Here is an 18,474-nt window from a genome sequence, read left to right on the forward strand (position 1 = left end):
TCACCAAGCCTGGACCTGGTGGTCTCTTTTCTGTACTCACTGGTGCCTCCAGCAGTGAACCCCCTCATCTACAGCATGAGGAACCAGGAGCTCAAGGATGCTGTGTGGAAAATGATAACTGGAAGCTTTTCTGAAGCAATAAACTGATTATCTTCTTGTGCATAACAGTTATAATGTAACTCATTGCATGCTCTGGCTCTCTTCCTTTGTTGTTCTTGTTTTAAACTTTTTAAAATATTTTAATCTCATTTCTATTTCTCTGTCCGTTTTTCTCATGGAGTGGATGTGTAACGGAAGAGCTGCGCTCTCTGTGTGATTAACCAAAATACAGGGCCCTGCAGCAACGTTTTGTTTTCATGAGATCTTTCCTCCAAGGCCTTTTTGGAGCTGCATGGACAGTTCCTGTGCATGGGTGGAGGGAAAGGAGTCCAGAACAGCAGCACTGCCAGGGAGCACCAGCGCTTGGCCTTCCAGAGCTGTTCTCATTTCACTTCTCCACCCTCCTTCTGATCCCTTGTGTTGGTGCAAGGCCTGAGTGCTCTGGCAGCTTGGTCACCGTCCTGCTGTGTGTCAGTCCTGTGAGCAGAGGCAGGGACAGGCAATGGGCACTTGTGTGACAGAGCTGGCCTCAGAACAGCCTTTCCAGAAAGAAAGGTGATCTCCTCAGGGCAGGGCCTGATGGTTTATATCTTCTTGCAAAGTTTCTCTCAAGCATATGCCTACAAAAGTGGCCTGCAGATGCAAACACCAGTGTACAGCTCAACAGTGTGTGTGCAGGGCTGGGGCACACAGCAGTGTCCTCTCACAACCGAGCCTTCTGCCAGCGACCTGCAGGACCAGCAGAGCAGGGTCTGGGCTGTGCCCATGTGCACTGGACACCCCACGGAATCTGCCACAGGGCAATTGTCATGGACTGGCCCCTCACAACCTCCATTTCCAGCCCTGGCCTCTCACCCCAGCTCAGAGAGGTTCTTTGTCCCTCCATGGAATGACACTGAATGACTATGTCAGCAGTCCATGTTTCATTGTACAGATAAGATGTGAGCACTCACATCATGTACGTGAGGTGAGATGAACCCGAGTGAGCACAAGCACTATCAGGTATTCCTGGAGGTTCCATGATGGCCCGTGGGACAGACAGGGTCTCAAGGTCATTTCTCGTTGGGAGTAACATCCCATGGAAACTGCCTAAATGCAGCACTGGGATGTGCTTCCTTTAACCAATGTCCCTGTGTCCATTCCTCATGACGTGGGACATCTCAGATGAGTGCAGAGCAGGGTGACACATCACAGTGCTGAGGTGCCTCCCGTCCCTTTGGAGTGGCAACAGGAGGCCAGAGGGACACTGTGACTCCTGCCTCTGTGTGTAAAAGGGACAGACTCCATCTCTAAACATTCCTGGGTGCATAAGGAGTCCATGAGGCCAGCTCAGATGTGGACACCTGACAGACCCTGACATTTCTGTGTGTGACTCCAGGAACAAACTCCACTGGCCCAGGCAGATTAATCTCACATGCTCGTGTCTGCTACGTCATCCTTACCCGTGATTCTGGACTGTGGTCTCAAATGTGCCAGAGCAATCAGAGAGGTTGGAAAAGTCAGTTGTCAAACCTGTCTTCAAGAAGGGCAGGAACAAGTATTGGGAGAATTACGGGCTGGCCAGCCGATCTCCATCCCTGGGAAGGGGATGGGACAAGTCTTCCTGCAGCCGTGTCCAGGCACTTGGAAAACAAGGAAGGGATTGCTGAACCCAAATGGGCGGGGAAAGAAGGGAATGTTGTGTACCTGGAATTTTGCAGAGCCTTAGACCTGGTCTCTCGTGATGTCCTTATAATCCGACTAATGCTCTCTGGGCTAAAGAAGTGAATGCTGGGTGGGAAGCTGGCTGGATGATGAAGCCCAAATGTCAGCAGTGGTACAAAGTGCCCCATAGGACCAGTTACCAGTGGAATCCCTCAGTGACCAGCACTTGGGCCAGCACTGTTGAATGTCTTTGTTCTCCCCCCTGTATGATGCAGTGAACCTTCAGCTCCTTTGTGGATGACGGCAGAGGCTGGGCAGAGGCCTTGGAAAACCTCACCTGGTTCACCGTGACCTAAGCAGGAGAATGAGACAAGGTGGTGTTCAGGGCTCACTTCAAACCTGACTTACTCTATTATTCTTTTCCTTGGAGAGGTTTTGGAAGACAGAATTGGTGGAGGGAGGACAGAAAACCAAAAAAAAAACCACCATGCAGACGAGGAGACATAAAAGGTGTCAACATAAACAGAGCAGTGCCGGTGAATCATGTTTCTCTACTCAAATTGTCAGGAGAAAATCTATAATCAGCTCCCCAAATTCCCTGTTCTGCTCATTGGCCCCCAGGGAGTTACATCACATTTCTTTACATCCGATTCTACGCTGAAGTTTGCACCTGATTGTTACAGCTTCTTTGCAGGAATTACTTCGTGCTTTCCTTAGAGATCTGGATGTAAACAGGCACAGGGGGACTTTTTTAATTAGAGGAAACAAAAAAAAGGAGAAAAAAAAGGGTCAGGCCATTTGATAGTAATAGCAATGAGCAACTGTTTGGAAGCAATTGCATTTCAGTGCAGATGGATGTCAGATGAGACTGTGTGGAACCGTAACATATTTCAGTCATTATTTAGAGTACTAAAGAAGATGAGTTATACTTGGTCCCTATTCCAGCCTCCTCTCCCCTTTCCTGAAGAAACAGAGAGCACGAAGCTGTGGAAGAAAGCAGGGGACTACGAAAGAGGTGCTTGATACTGCTTATTCTGAAATCAGTAGTTACTCAGGGATTCCTAGTCAAAAAAGGCAAGTACTGAAAAGTAGAAAGAAAAGCTTTCAACCTGCATTTGATTTGATTTGACTTGACTTGATTTGATTTGATTTGATAGTTTAGCATTTGTGCAATAGAAGGGATGACTTAGCCACACAGGTGTGACAGATGTTTGGAACAAATCTGCATGAATCTGGAATTTACCAGGAATGGGATAAAATAGCTAACAGACTTTAAAATCCCCTGTTATGAAGAAAGAATTCTTTATGAGTGTTTGAAAAATGTTGAAAGAAGACAACAAATTCTCTGAGAACTCCAACTGAAATTTGATACAGAAAAAACAGGGTATGAGAAATGCTTGAAGTACTCTATCTGTGTACTATAGGAAGACTGCAAGAAAGGAAAGAAGCAGAGAAGGTTTTGGAGGGCCTTTCTCCCAGACTGTGAATTATCACACTTGGTTTTTGCCATGTTCCTGTCTCGGCATGACAAACCAAAATTGAACATGGGACCAGAAAATGGAACTGCAGTTACTGAGTTCACCCTGGAGGGTTTCTCACAGCTTGATCAAAGACTACAGCTCGTACTCTCCCTGGTCTTTCTGCTCATATGCCTGACAACAGTGATGGGGAACACTACCATCATTTTCCTCGTGTATGCAGATCACCGCCTACAAACCCCCATGTACTTTTTCATTGGCAATCTGGCCTTCCTGGAAATCTGGTTTACATCATCCACAAGCATAAAATTGGTTGTGATCCTGGGTTCTGGTAGGAGAACAATCTCACTAAGCAGCTGCTTTGCCCAATCCTATTTCTATTTTGCCCTGGGCTGTACAGAGTTTGTTCTACTTGTTGTCATGTCCTTTGACCGCTATGTTGCCATCTGCCAGCCTTTGCATTAGGCTGCCATCATGAAGCCTCAGCTCTGCATCCACCTGGTTATTGCTGCTTGGGTCACAGGCTTCGCATTCTTGAGTTACCGCCTGGTCATCCTCTCCCAGCTGACCTTCTGTGGCTCAAATGAGATCCATCACTTTTTTTGTGACAACTCCCCCTTATTCAAAATGTCCTGCTCTGACACCAGCCTGCTTTTGAAAATAGACTCTGTTTTCTTATCATTTGTCATTCTGAGTTCCTTATGTTTAACTCTGGCATTTTACATGTGCATCCTTTTCTGTATTCTACATCTTCCAGCAGCCTCTGGGAGCAAAAAAGCTTTTTCTATGTGTTCTTCCCATCTCACCACCTTGGCAATTGCATATGGGAGCTGCATTCCTTTCTGCCTGTGTCCTTCAAAAGATGTTTCCTTGGAGAACAGCAGAATTGTAGTGTTGCTGAACACCATCTTGTACCCATTCTTAAATCCCTTCATCTACAGTCTCAGAAACAAGACTGTGATACTGGCCCTGAATGAAGCCATTGCCTGTATAAGAACACAGCTTTTCCCCTAATCATGAGGCATTTCTGGACAGAAATTCCAGTGATCTGCTATCATATGTTAAATAATACCAATGCATATGTATGTAACCTCCAGAGATACCTCAGGAGATTTATAGAATCACAGAATCCTTTCAGTTGGAAGAGACCCTCAGGATCATCAACCATAACCCAACTCTAGCACTAACCCATGTCCCTAAGAACCTCGTCTAAACACCTTTTAAACCCCTCCAGGGATGGTGACTCCACCACTGCCCTGGGCAGCCTGTTCCAATGCCCAACAACCCTTTCCAGGAAGAATTTTTTCCTAATATCCAATCTAAACCTCCCCTGACACAACTTGAGGCCATTTCCTCTTGTCCTATCTCATTGGATTGTGTTAAGTGATAAGAAGCTCCTCTGCACACACAAAGAAGGCACTAACAATGGCAGGAGGAGTAAGTCAGTTAATATTCTGCCCCGACTGCTCCCAGCACCATCACTGGGGAGCCATCAGCTCATCGCGAGCCCATCTCCAAAACCAAGAAGAGCACAGAGGCTCATTGGCAAGTGGGAACCCAAATTACAGGCTCCTGAGGACTAAACATCTTGTCCCAAGGCTGCCCTGGGAGAACCATCAGCCTTGTTGTCCAGGTGTGAAGCCCATCAAGTGGATTACCTGAGAGCAGCTCTCTGGATCACCATTTAGACTAGCGGGATTGTTGCCTAGAGGTGCAGGACACATTAGGGGATGCAGGGGAAGAACATTTTTGGATTACACAGGACTTATCATGGGAAGTTTGGGGAAGGACCCCAACCAGTGCAGTCTGTCCTGTCGTCTCATTAAACTTAATTTCTAAGTCTTTGCTATGTGAGTAAATCTCTTCTTTGCATGAATGTGTGAGTGTAGCAACTGGAGCAGGACCAGGGGGTCAGACAGCCCTTATGTCATTGGTGTCAGCAACTGAGAGACCAGAGTGACTGGACATAAGATTGTGTGCGCATGTGTGTGACTGGGGGGGTCTGTACCAGTATCTGGAATGGGGCTGCGGCCCTAGGGGCTCATGGGTCCTGGTATCTGCAACTGGCAAGGCAGGTGTCCTGGGGAGGCTACTGAGCAGACTGAGTGTTTGAGCCCAGGATCAACCCTGTACAGGTATATGTGTAAAACAGACTAGACGAGACTAGACTAGACTAGTTCAGTTGGAAGAGACCTACAGCGATCATCTAGTTCAAATACCTGACCCATTCAGGGCTGACCAAAAGATAAATCATGGTACCAAGGGCACTGTCCAAGTGTCTCTTAAACACTGACAGACTTAGGGCATTGACCACCTCTCTAGGAAGCTTGTTCCAGTTTTTGACCAGCCTTGATAAAGAGATGTTTCCTAATATCCAGTCTAAACCTCCCCTGGCCTAGCTTTGAACCATTCCCACATGTCCTACCACTGGACACCAGGGAGAAGATCTCAGCACCTCCCTGTCCATGTCCCCTCCTCAGGAAGCTGTAGAAAGCAACGAGGTCACTCCTCAGCCTCCTTTTCCCCAAACTAGAGAAGCCCAGAGTCCTCAGCTGCTCGTCAGAGGACAATCCTTGCAGCCCTTTCACCAGTTTTGTTGCTCTGCCCTGAATGCATTCAAGGACCTTCACATCCTTGTTGTAATAACATGTGGGGCCCAGAACCGCACACAGCCCTCAAGGTGAGGCCACACCAACGCTGAATACAGCAGCACAGTCACCTGTTTTGACCACATGGCCATGCTGTGTTTGATGCACCCCAGGATGTGGTTTACTGTCTTGGCTGCCAGGGATCAGTGTTGGCTCCTATCGACCCTGTGGCCAACCATCACGCCAGATCCCTTTCTGCAGGGCTGCTCTCCAGCCACTCTCTCCCAATCTACACTTTCACTCAGTGTTACTCTATCCCAGGTGAACAATCCAGCACTTGGACTTGTTCAATTTCATGCCAAGTGCTGGCTCCTGCAGTTGGGTCACAACAGCCCCATGCAACACTATAGGCTCAAGGAAGAGTGGCTGGAAATCTGCCCAATGGAAAAGGACCTGGGGGTGTTGATCGACAGCCATCTGAACATGAATCAGCATGTGCCCAGGTGGCCAAGAAGGCCAGCAGCATCCTGGCGTGCAACAGGAATAGTGTGGCCAGCAGGACCAGGCAAGTGATCATCCTCCTGTTCTCGGAACTGGTGAGGCTGCACCTCAAATCCTCTGTGTGGTTTTGGGCCCCTCACTACAAGACAGACCTTGAGATGCTGGAGTGAGTTCAGAGAAGGGCAACAAAGCTGGTGAGGGGTCTGGAGAACAAGTCAGATGGGGAGCAGTTGAGGGAACTGAGACTGTGTAGCCTGGAGAACAGGAGGCTGAAGGGAGACCTTATCACTGTCTACAACTGCCTGAAAGGAGGTTGTAGCATGGAGGGTGTTGGTCTCTTCTCCTAAGTAGAAAGTGATAGGACAAGAGGAAACGGCCTCGAGTTGCACCCAGGAAGGTTCAGTTTGCATATTAGGAAAAATCTTTTCACAGAATAGATTGTCAGGCATTGGAACAGGCTGTTCAAGTATCGGTTGAGTCACCATCCCTGAAGGTGTTTAAAAGACGTATATATGAGGTTCTTAGGGACATGGTTTAGTGCCAGAGTTGGGTTAATGGCTGGATAAGATGATCTTGAGGGTCTCTTCCAACCTAAATGATTATATGATCTCATTGGGATGAGAAACATCATGGGGCAGCTCACCCATATGGAGTACCAGTATGGATGTACGGATGGATGGATGGATGCACGGATGCACGGGTGCGTGGTAGGATGGTCAGATAGATGGATTGGGACAGAGAGGAGGATCAGACTCCCTATCAGCCCAAGGGCTGGGACCAGCTACGGCATGATGGAAGCAAGGCCAGTACCCCTTTGTCCCCTGCTCTTGTTTTCAAGAGATCCTTTACACCCATTGCTGGCAGCCCTCCTGTGCCAGCCCCTCTCACCAGCACAAGACTCCTGGCCCAGGAGCTCTTCATGCTGCTCCTGCTACCGCAGTGACAGAGCAGCCTGCCCTGAGCTGTGGAATGCAGAAATAGGTTTCTGTTGGTCATTTATTCCCCTATTGAAGCACTCTCTAAGGAGAGCAGGTGGGAGCTGGTGCAGAGGAGCTGCACCAATCCACCTGCAGGCCTCAGTGGAGAAGTCTGATGTGAGGAAAAGTGATGCAAGTCTCAAGTGGCCAAGGAGAGAACTGGCAGACTGGGGGGGAGGGATGAGGAGCAAGATTGTCCATACAGTGTCTGACCTTAAGGGACAGCTTCTCCTGCCTGTCCCGGTGTATTCAGGTGACCCTCTGGATCAATGTCCAGTGTAGAATGTTGCTGTCACTTCTTCTATGAAATCAAGAACGGTAGAAAGTACCGTTGAAAGAAAAAAACCCTCCCTTATGAAATCTTCTTTGAAATCTTCATCACGAAGTAACCCACTGAAACCTCTCCAAATAGTTGTACAAGTCTTGCAGACTTGAAGAAAATGACAGGAAGAGATACGGCTCCTTAGGGCTTTTTGTATTTTAATGAGCCCCATGGCGTATTTGGTGCTGAGTCCATGAACCTCAGATACCAAGAGCAGAGTGAAGAATCTCCTCAAGAAGTCCAAGTCAGAAGCAAACTCCAAAGTTCCTTGAAGCACTAATGGGTGCCACTGAGGCCATTCCTGACAAAGCCTCCCCAGGGACTCGTTAGAACAGATAATTGGAGACTGCGATTACATCAGGCAAAGGCAAAGTGCAGCAGCTCTGATGCTGAGAAAACCCTTGGTTTGTTTGATGAAGGAGGATGGTCAAACCTTGAGCCCCTGCCCCTAGGAAGGGAGATCCTGTCCCTCACATGTGTCTCAGGGCTCTTCCTGGGGATGTGGGGAGTGCGATGCCAAGTGAGGGACAACAATGTGACACCTCCCAACCTCTCTTGGGGACATGCAAGGAGAAATGAGGCCTCATGGTCATGACAATGATGGGTCTCCTCTTAGGCCTCAGTGGCAGGGACATCAGCCACAGCCAAGGGGACAAAGACCTTGGGCCTTCCAGGGACATTCAGCCTCACCCTTGGCCATCTCCACCACAGGCCGTTCTACACTGTCCCAGGCCTGTGGCTGTTTCCCTGCAGGCTGCAGACACCCCATGCGCTTCCCCACCTTGTGCTCACCCCAGTATGTCCCCTCCTGTGCTGCTGTCTCTCCATCCTCCCCAGCTGTTCCTTGAAACACAAAGCCATGGCTGATCCAGACACCTCTGGATGTCCACAGCACTATGCTCAGAATGACATTTCTTTATCCTCAGGTCCACTCTGGACCTCCAGAGCTGCAGTGTTTTATGGCTTTCCTTTCTCATGCTGTTTCCCACCACCAAAAAGAGTGTCAGCATCTTGGAAAGTGATTTTCAAGATTTCCTGAGCTACTATTATTCTTCCCTGCCATGGTTTTACCCCAGCCAGCAACTAAGACCAGGATAGTTGGTCACATACTTCCTCCACCCCGCCAAAGCGGGGCAAGGGAGAGAAGTGAAAGGGAAGGGACAAACTCGTGGGTTGAGAAAAAACAGTTTAATAAGACAACAATGTAAAAATAAAATACTACTACTACTAATATACTAATACTAGAGTGCCTTTCTTATGAGAAGGGACTGAGAGAGCTGGGTCTGTTCAGCCTGGAGAAGGCTGAGAGATGATCTCATCAATGTTTATAAATATCTTAAGGAAGGATGTCGAAAGGATTGGACCAGGCTCCTTTCAGTGGTGCCCAAAAATAGGATGACAAGCAACAGGCACTGAAGCACAGGAGGTTCCATCTGAATATGAGGAAAAATTTCCCTACTTTGAGGGTGACAGACACTGGAGCAGGCTGGAAAGAAGTGGAATGCCTTCTTTGCCTCAGTCTTTTACAGTCAAACCAGTTGTGCTCCAGGTACACATCCCCCTGAGCCAAAAGACAGGGAGAGGGAGCAGAATGTAGTCCAATAATCTGAGGGGAAATGGCTGGAGACCTGCTACACCACTTAGACACACACAAATCTATGGGGCCAGATGGGATCCGTCCAAGGCTGCTGAGGGAGCTTGCAGACGTGATCACTAAGCCACTTTCAATTGTGTATCAGCAAGCCTGGCTAACCGGGGAGGTCCCAGTCAACTGGAAGTTGGCGAATGTGATGCCCGTCTACAAGAAGGGTCAGAAGGAGGATCCAGGGAATTACAGGCCTGTCAATCTGACCTTGGTGCCAGGGAACCTCATGGAACAGATCATCCTCAGTGACATCACATGGCACACACAGGACAACCAAGCAATCAGGCCCAGTCAGCATGGGTTTATGAAAGGCAGGTCCTGCTTGACCAGCCTGATCTCTTCCTATGACAAGGTGCCCCATCTTGTGGGTGAGGGAAAGGCTGTGGATGTTGCATACTTGGACTTCAGTAAAGCCTTTGACACTGTATCCCACAGCATCTCCTGGAGAAGCTGCAGCTCATGGCCTGGATGGTGTATCTGCGATGGATAAAGAACTAGCTGGAGGGCCGGGCCCAAAGAGTTGTGGTGAACGGAGCCAAATCCAGTTGGTGGTCGGTCGAGAGTGGTGTCCCCAGGGCTCAGTATTGGGGCCGGTTCTGTTTAATCTCTTTATCAATGATCTGGATGAGGGGATCGAGTGCACCCTCAGTATGTTTGCAGATGACACCATGCCGGGTCTGAGTGTTGATCTGCTGGACAGTAGGAAGGCTCTAAAAAGGGATCTGGACTGGCTGGATGGTTGGGCTGAGGCCAGTTGTCTGAGGTTCAACAAGGCCAATCGCAGGGTCCTGCACTTGGGTCACAACAATCCCAGGCAGCGCTACAGGCTCAGGGAAGAGCAGCTGGAAAGCTGCCCAGCAGAAAAGGACTTGGGGGTGTTGACTGACAGCAGCTGAATATGAGCCAGGGTGTGTCCAGGTGGAAAAAAGGCCACCAGCATCCTGGCTTGTATCAGGAATAGTGTGGCCAGCAGGACCAGGGCAGTGATCATCCCCTGTACTGGCACCGGTGAGGCCACACCTTGAGTCCCAGGGTCAGTTTTGGGCCCCTCACTATAGGAAAGACCTTGAGGTGATGGAGAGAGTTCAGAGAAGGGCAATGGAGCTGATGAAGACCCTGGAGCACAAGTGTGATGGGAGCGGCTGAGGGAACTGGGGCTGTTCAGCCTGGAGAACAGGAGGCTGAGGGGAGACCTTATTGCTCCCTGAACTGCCTGAAAGGAGGCTGGAGCATGGGGGGTGTTGGTCTCTTCTCCCAGGTAGCAAGTGATAGGACAAGAGGAAAAGGCCTCAAGTTGCACCAGGGGAGGTTTAGATTGGATATTAGGAAAAAAATTATTCACACAAAGGGTTGTCGGGCATTGGAAGAGGCTGCCCAGGGAAGTGGGAGAGTCACCATCTCTGGAGGGGTTTAAAAGACATACAGATGAGGCTCTTAGGGATATGGGTTAGTGCCAGATTTAGGATATGGTTGGAATTGATGATCTTGAGGGTCTCTTCCAACCAAAATGATTCTATGAATCTGTGATGGCAGATTTCAACTTTTCATTGCAACAGCTCAGCCTTGCAGCAGCTGTGACCTCCAGGAGGAGATCCCCTGGAGCTGTTCCCATCAGTTCTCGCCAGCTCTTCACATTGCCAGGTTGCCAAGGGACCAATCTTGAGCGCGATGGGAGTTTATGTGTACAGCAGCAGAGCACCGGAGGTTTGTGATCATCACTGGGTATTCCCCAAGGGTTTTTAAATTCTGCAGGAATGTAAAGGATTTGGAAACACCACAGCCCTTCTATTGCAAGTTGATGGAGGTGTGGGCAGCCATTTTTTCTTTGTGTGTTTTTGTGGCCACTGGATGTGAAATCCTGATCCTAAGTAGCTCAGAGCAGATGCCTGAAAGAAGAGGTTTGTTTTTCTGCCAGAAATATGTTTCAGGAATTGCTCCGAGGATTTTTCTCCTTCACCTTCATCTCCACTGCCAGCTCTCCACAGTGACAATCAAGCAAAGCAAATTCAACCCGCAAGGACTAGGAGCAGAGATGAGGTTTATCTCAGAGGAGGAGGGAGATTCCCATGAGAGCTGATGAGTGCTACATCAGCAAAACTGTAACTGTTAGAAAACAAGGGACAGCGGTGGAGGCAGAGCCTCCCCTGTCCTGCTGGAATAGCAGGAGAATCCTGTGGCCCTGCCAGCGGGCACGTGCACTCTTGGGTTCTGCTCCTATTGCAGCCAAGGATGTGCTAAGAAAGGATCCTGCAGGCTTTGCAGCTCTTCTGCCATGAGGAGAGCAGAGCAGCTTCAGCTGCTGTTACAAAAAGGCAGAGAAGCAGAGCTCACCGTGGCGAGATCGGCACTGTAGTGATTCTGCTGACTCTTCCACCTCATGGAATCGCACGGGCTGGCAGCTGTGTGCACCGTGCTGGGGCCCAGCACCCTGGGCAACGTGTAGGTGCCTGGACCTGCAAGAGGAATGGGAAGAGAAGAAACCTCTGGGGCAGAGACAGGCACCCTGCAAAGGCTGCTGTGGCAGCTGCACGTCCCCCTGAGATCTGGAGCCTTCACTGGGGCAGTTGATGGCTCTTTAGCACCTTTTGTGCCCCACTGTGCCTGTCCCCACGTACGCACCAGAGTGGTACCAAGGTGCTGTCAGTCACATCCTCCCCTGCCCCGGGCAGGGTGACTTCACCTCCACCAGCTGGGGGCGCAGGAAGGGTGGGACCCTCTGTCAATTGACCGGGTCCTTAATGGGACCCTGAGTCGGTTGACAGGGTCCTCAACAAAGGAGGTGCCCAGAGTAGCTGCAAATCTTCTGGACCATGTTGTAATGCCCACAGCCACATCTGACCAGACTATAAAATGGGGTTCCCACAGAAGACCCCTTTGAGTGGTCTTCTCGGAGCTGCGGGTCTGTGAACTGGAGCCCCTTCCTTAGACTGGTACACGGTCTAAGGAGACTTCCCAGGATTGAGAGCGCCTCAGCTCCTCGTTTGGTGAGTGGTTATTTACTGGATAGATCCTTGAATGAGTCCTTGTCTAATCAGGCAAGTGTGAGCCCTCGCCTAACCCAGGCGAGTGATTATTTCTTGTGGGTTCCCTGGACTCAAGAGGCTTCTGGTTTTCTTTCTTGTGACTGAATGCATGCACGTTGTGCATCGTCATTATTCTTATGTTGTTGTACCACAATAATCCCCTCAACTGATATCTGATCGATATTTTATGTTGTTGCAGTGCTAACTAACTGTATAAACCCTGTTTCTAGTCAGTGTATTTGCTACACTTTTCCGGCCAGAATAAAATCTGGTTTGAACTTGTTGTTCACCTAAAACTGACTTTGAGGTGCCTCCATGACACCTGCTCAGAGGAGCAGGAAGGATGTCTGCCCCCTTTCCCAATCCTTCCACCTTCTGCCACGCTGGGGCACTGTTGGCAGCTCCGAAACTGAGCTGTCAGTGCTTCTGTGGGATGAGATGAGTTTGTGCTGGAACTGCAAGAACCAGGAAGAAAAAATCCCCGAGGGGTTCACTGGAACTTCACAGCTCTGGTAAAACCATCCGCCCGCTGTACCCCTATCTCCTCAGAGCCAGCAGCACAGCTTGGGTGGGGGGAAAGGCACAGATCAGACCTTGGGGCTGAGAGATGAGCACAAGCACCTGCCAAGGCAGCTGCAGCCAAGCAGGAGCACTCCCCACTGGCTTCTACTGCACATGAAGGAAGCTTGTCAGGAAACAGCTGTGTCCTGCAGTGGAGGCTTTGAACTGGCCCTGGTTAACAAGCTGAGCAGCAGATTGTCAGTAGAGGATGCTTGAGCTGCAAGGGTGTGGTGGTATTCTGACATCGAGCCTGCGAGAAACTACAAGAGTCAACGGCGGGGGAACAAGTGTTGGTGGAAAAACAAGAAGCAAGGACTGTACTGATTGATACATTAAGGCCAGAGGGATTGATACAGGACTGATACATCAAGGACAGGGGGTAACTTGTGACATCAAAAAATGCTTTTCTGGTAGCAGCTTTGGTAGGAACACAAAATGTATCACTTATGTAATGCCTAACTGAGCAAATCAGCAATGCTTGAGCAAGCATCCTATCAAGTATAAATACAAGCCTGAATTTGTAATAAATGTCTCTCCCTGCACCTTATCGAGAGTCCGTGCCTCACACGCTACGCAAGGGTAGGCGTCTCCCCACAGTCACTTACCTGGAGGGAGGTCGGTTTTGATGCCCCTGTGCCGGAAGGACATGGACTGCACAGGAGGGCACATAAGGACGTGTCTGTTGGGCTTCTCAGGGCAGTAATCGCCTAGGGCAGAGGACAACAGCACAAAAGCAGTGAAGATGTGGCCTTTTTTCTCAAGCCAAGGAGGCAATTTCAACAAGAGCTGCTCTCCTTAACCACTGCAGAAGTGCCAGCTGCTGGAAAACATCTACAGCTCATTGAAGGGGTGAGCTGAGCCTTTTGTACCCATCTCTCTTTTGCACCCATCTAACTTTTGTGCCACTATTGCAGGGAAATGTGAAAACATCCTAGTCTTGTCTGAACAAACAGCTGGAGAAATGTTACTCGCTTGTTTCAGGCATGATCTCAAAGTTTATCTCGGGAAGTCCACCCATGGGAGAGGCTGGAGCCACGTACTCCCCATTCCTGGCCATGGAGGCTCCACGCAATATCGAGGACCTGGCGAGCAGCTGCCTTCTGCAGGAGGTTCTGCCCCTTGACAGGGGTAAGTGGGGGCTTTAGGGGGTTGTGGTTCAGGTAACCTATGAAGAACAGCACGTGAAAGGCCACCTGCAGGCAACCTCATTTCAAAGCTCCTTTGAAGCTGCAGGAGACTGAGCTGCCGAGCTCACAAAATTCCCATCCTTTTTCCTCCAAGAGTAATAAAGGTGAGCTGTACTGTGCCTTGTAGTAACAAACAGTAAATCTCTAAGCATAAAAGCTTCTGCAACTGCATTGCTAAATAATCTTAAAAAGAAACTGGACCGCCTGACAGTCTGGCTCCAGTGATAATCATAAAGAAATAAAAATTAACAAACAAACAAACAAACCTCACATGTACTGGGTTTGCGTGGGAAGGTTTTAGGAGCAGGGGGCTTCTCTGAGAAGGGGGAAAAAGGGAAACGGGTTTGTAGCTGATTTTACCACGGGTGTGCTCAACACACCACTCGGATCCTTGTTTTACCTGTTGTTCCTTGGACTGAGTATTTGGGTCCAGGGCTGGTGAACTGGGCCATGATGGGGCCCCATGGGCCATGAGGTCTCCAAGTCCCCACCCGGGCTCCGTCCATGCTGTGAGATGCTGATAAAACCTGAGGAAAGAGCAGAAGAGTGTCTTGGTACTTTGACCTGTGCCTTAGGAGTTTTCAATCACTGTTCAAATGATTGTGCCGAACAGTAATAGTGAACTTTAACCAAGTTTGATGGCATGTCGCGCTTTTACAACATCATATTAAAACCACTTTTGCTAATATCTTTGACAGGGGTTTTCTGAGCCATCTCAATCACCCACTGGTGACATCCTGGTCCTGTACCATGCAAGTCCTGTCTCACCAGAGAATACCAATGCTCTCGATAAAAGAACATTTTTCACTATTAGGTGGGTGAGACCCTGGAACAGGTTGCCCAGAGCAGCTGTGGATTCCTCATCACTGGATTTGTTCAAGGCCTGGGGATGCAAATCCCCTCAGGCACAATGGAGCTCATCTCTGATGCTGAACTAGGGCAGAGACGGAAGAGTCTCAGGACTTCACCTGTCTCAGCCGCGGCCGTCAAAAGGGATGAGGACGACAATGTCTGCATCTGCTTCGTCTCTGCGGCACAGAACGTGGCGAGCAGTGAGGGCAGCCAGAGATCTGGCAAGAGAGGTTGTGGTGTCAGCGGCCAGGGGACCCTGGGGACAGCCTGGGAGTGTCATGGAAACGCACTATGACATCGGGAGGCTGTGCTATTGCATCACCTGGCTGATCCAGCGCTGGGGACGTCCAGCCTGCAGGGCCAGACCTTCCTGAGGTCTGCTTTCCTGCCTCAATGCGTATTTTCAGGGTGCACATGAGACAGATTTGGAACGTCAGCAGAGAGCAGGGGAGCTTTCCAAAGCACCCGGTTTTTACACTGCCCTTGCGCTCAGTGACGGTGTTGACAAGTGACACAGCGGTCACAGAGCTCCGCTGGGGAGCAGAGGCTTTGTCTGCTGAGGCAAACCAACACTTCCAGATTCACTGCTCTAAGACTGTTAGAGGCGATTTGGGCTTCAATACCAGAACAAAAGCATTTCCATCACAGAACCCCAGCCACCACCTCTGTGATCGTCTTGGCAGGGACCAACAAACACTGTGTTGCAAAACACGTGACGGCTATAAAAAGTGTCCTGTCCTCCCCAAATTATTCTTTCCCTCATACCCTCAGATTACTGCAGTAATAGTTATATAACTGCATGAAGAAAATTAAGTCCCTTTCAGCCAAGCCAGATGTGGACAGGCTGAAGAGGGTCCAGACAAGGGCCACAGAGATGATCAAAGGACTGGGCAGCCGCCATACGAGCAAAGGCTGAGAGAACCGGGCTTGTTTAGCCTGGAGAAAAGGCGGCTCAGGGAGAGCTCAGCACCATGTTCCAGTGTTTCCAGGGTGGCTACAAAGATGGACATGCCCTTTGTACAAGGAGTCCCAGGGAACAGACAAGGGCTGATGGGTACAAGCTACTCCTGGGGAGATCCTGACTGGACACAAGAAGGAAATTTTTCACCAGGAGAGCCACCAGCCATTGGAATAATTTCCCCAGGGATGTGGTGAATTCCCCAAAATTGGAGACTTTAAAGATTCAGCTGGACGGGGCGCTGGGCCAGCTCATCTAGACCGGGCTTGTGCCAGGAAAGGTTGGACCAGGTGATCCTTGCCCCTCCATCCTGGGATTCTGTGAGAATATCTGCACAGGTGTGTGCGCACATGCGTGCGCGTGTATGTAGGTGTGTGTGTATACATGTATGTGTGTGTGTGCACACGTATGTGGAACCAGGTCCCAGGAGCTGGGCCAGCACGGTGGGCTGTCACAGGGCATCCCACTGACTGGCATCCACATCTGGGATGGACACATCTGGGACGGACACATCTGGGACGGACACATCTGGGGTTTATGGGCTTCTCCAAAATCAGATTTCTCATTGACCCAAAACATGTCAGTGACTTGTTCACCCAAACAAAAGGGATTTGGGGTAGAGAATACATGGGGTACAACTCCTTTCAAAACACAGCGCCTCCATTCTGACATGATGTCTCCAGCCAGATCCTTGTGTCCACCTACAAAGCGAACCCCCACTCCACGAGCCACCCAGCTGCCCACAACCCAGCGCTTCTGGACTCCGATTTTCTCCTTTCACCGCCTCCCCAAACCATTCCCTGGTTCCTTTGCCCAGACCCGGGGTACCGGCCCCACGCGTGTGCCGCTGGTGCCGCTCTCACCTCTGCAGCTCCCGCAGCCGCTCCAGCTGGTGCTGTTGCTCCAGCGCACTCAGGCGCTGCTGGTGCTGCGCCAGCAGCTCTGCCTGCTCCTGCCTCGCGTCCTGCCGCTGCCACAGCAGCCGAGCTGCCCGCTGCTCCTTCTCCCACTGCAGCACCTGCTCCCGCTGCCCGTGGGTCTCCTGCGCCTTCACAGAATCACAGAATGTCAGGGATTGGAAGGGACCTTGAAAGCTCATCCAGTCCAATCCCCCCGCCGGAGCAGGAACACCCAGATGAGGCTACACAGGAAAGTGTCCAGACGGGTTTGAATGTCTGCAGAGAAGGTGACTCCACAACCTCCCTGGGCAGCCTGGCCCAGGGTTCTGTCACCCTCACTGAGAAGTTTCTTCTCAAATTTAAGTGGAACCTCCTGTCTTCCAGTTTGAACCCATTACCCCTTGTCTTACCACTGGCTGCCACCGAGAAGAGCCTGGCTCCATCCTCCTGACACCTTCACCGAGGTGCTGCCCGGAGAGAGCCCCTGAGGGGTGACGGCACAGAGCTGTTGCTGTCATCACAACACCCGCACGCTGCACCCCAAGTGCGCAGAGGATTTGGGAACAGGACGCTGAGCTCGGGCTGCTCCGCAGTCCCAGCCCTGACCCCTCTGCTGCCGCCCAGTGCTGCCCTGGCTGGGGACGTGCTGGCCACGGCACCGGCCCCTCCTCCCGCTCACCCGCGGGACAGTGCTGGTGACAGCGGACCCCGCCCTGGCTCACCCCTGGGGCTCCTCTGCCCCACCAGCCCCAGCCCGCCCGCCCCAGGGATGGATGCGGGAAGCGCCTCACAGCTCCCAGCCCAGCTCCTCCCTGAGCCCGCCCCGACAGCCGCGCTCGGGGAATCCAGGGGCCGAGAGCTTCCCCCCTGCACCTCCACCGGCTCCCACTGCCCGCCCGGGGGAACCGGGGCTGCTCGGCCCGTCACTCCCCGGCCGTGCCGAACTCCCGCCCGGCCCCGCCGCCGCACGGCGCGGCGCTCAGCCAGCGCGCCGCCCGCATGGAGCGCGCCGCCCTCGGGGAAGGACCCGTTCCCATAGCGACAGGGGCTGCGCCGCGCGGGGCCGGCCCTGGAGAGCCCCCGCTGCCATAGCAACGGGGGTGTCTGCTGCGCGGCCTGACTAGAAATGGCCCCAGAGCCGCAGCGGCTCGGGCTCTTCCCTCGCCCCGGGCTGCTCCTGCCCGTGTCGCCCTCGCTTCTCTGTCCCCAGAGCGAATCCCCCTGAGGGGACCAGAGTGGCCCTGCTGTCACTGCGGGGCTGGAGCAGCCTTGCAGCCCCTCTGCAAGTCGTTTGCTTACATCCCCCTAGAGCTGAGCAAAGTTCAGCCCGGTCTGCGCAAAGGGGCATCTCTCGTTAGTGTCTCTTTCTTGCTGCTTGGATTCAGACAAAGAGGATCCTCCTGGTTCCCACTGATTCTCAGTTTGGAGCGAATGCTGAGGAAAACGTGAGGAGGTTGTGTTTCTGCTCCTTAAAATATGTCCCTTTTCCACGAGCCTTCCAGCCTGTCCCTGCCCAAGGGACAGCCCAGCTCAGCACCCGGCCCCGGGCACCACACGCTGGGTCCGCACTCCTGCGCACAGCATCGAACACAACCAGCGCTCGCAGCTGCAACGCTGGTTTGCTCACAAACCCAACACTCGGCACCACATGGGCTGCTGGGAAGAGAACTCCATCCCAGCCACAACCAGAGCAGATGTCTGACATCAGCTCTGTGCCACTCTGTGTTTTATTCATGGCTG

The 18,474-nt window shown here is 51.3% G+C and overlaps 1 protein-coding gene across 4 annotated transcripts; it reads right to left on the minus strand.

The window, feature by feature from the left end:
* Positions 1–1,576: 1,576 nt before the first annotated feature.
* On the minus strand, positions 1,577–17,587 carry LOC135991094 (ciliary microtubule associated protein 1A-like). 4 transcript variants are annotated; one of them, XR_010606481.1, is made up of 7 exons: positions 17,145–17,587; positions 16,699–16,883; positions 14,426–14,552; positions 13,444–13,545; positions 11,586–11,707; positions 1,786–2,095; positions 1,577–1,676 (listed from the first exon to the last, which is right to left on the minus strand). XR_010606481.1 is itself a non-coding variant. In XM_065639373.1 (6 exons), the coding sequence occupies exons 3-6, from the start codon at positions 14,529–14,531 to the stop codon at positions 1,940–1,942; spliced, it is 486 nt and encodes a 161-aa protein (XP_065495445.1). In that variant the 5' UTR covers positions 14,532–14,552; positions 16,699–16,883; positions 17,145–17,587; the 3' UTR covers positions 1,768–1,939. The 4 variants fall into 4 exon arrangements, 3 of the variants coding, with proteins under 3 accessions (XP_065495445.1, XP_065495443.1, XP_065495444.1); XM_065639373.1 differs by lacking the exon at positions 1,577–1,676 and having other exon boundaries at positions 1,768–2,095; XM_065639371.1 differs by lacking the exons at positions 1,577–1,676; positions 1,786–2,095 and having other exon boundaries at positions 11,298–11,707.
* Positions 17,588–18,474: the final 887 nt, after the last annotated feature.

The sequence above is a fragment of the Caloenas nicobarica genome, chromosome 7 (assembly GCF_036013445.1).
Source record: "Caloenas nicobarica isolate bCalNic1 chromosome 7, bCalNic1.hap1, whole genome shotgun sequence".
Classification (NCBI taxonomy): domain Eukaryota; kingdom Metazoa; phylum Chordata; class Aves; order Columbiformes; family Columbidae; genus Caloenas; species Caloenas nicobarica.

Coding starts and splice junctions, on each gene's coding strand:
- LOC135991094 (XM_065639371.1), bottom strand. CDS start 17,252: ATGACAGCAACAGCTCTGTGCCGTCACCCCTCAGGGGCTCTCTCCGGG. Junction 16,884..17,144: donor CTTCTCGGTGGCAGCCAGTG/GTAAGACAAGGG, acceptor GATTCTGTGAAG/GCGCAGGAGACCCACGGGCA. Junction 11,708..13,443: donor CAAAACCGACCTCCCTCCAG/GTAAGTGACTGT, acceptor TTCCTCTTGCAG/GTCCAGGCACCTACACGTTG.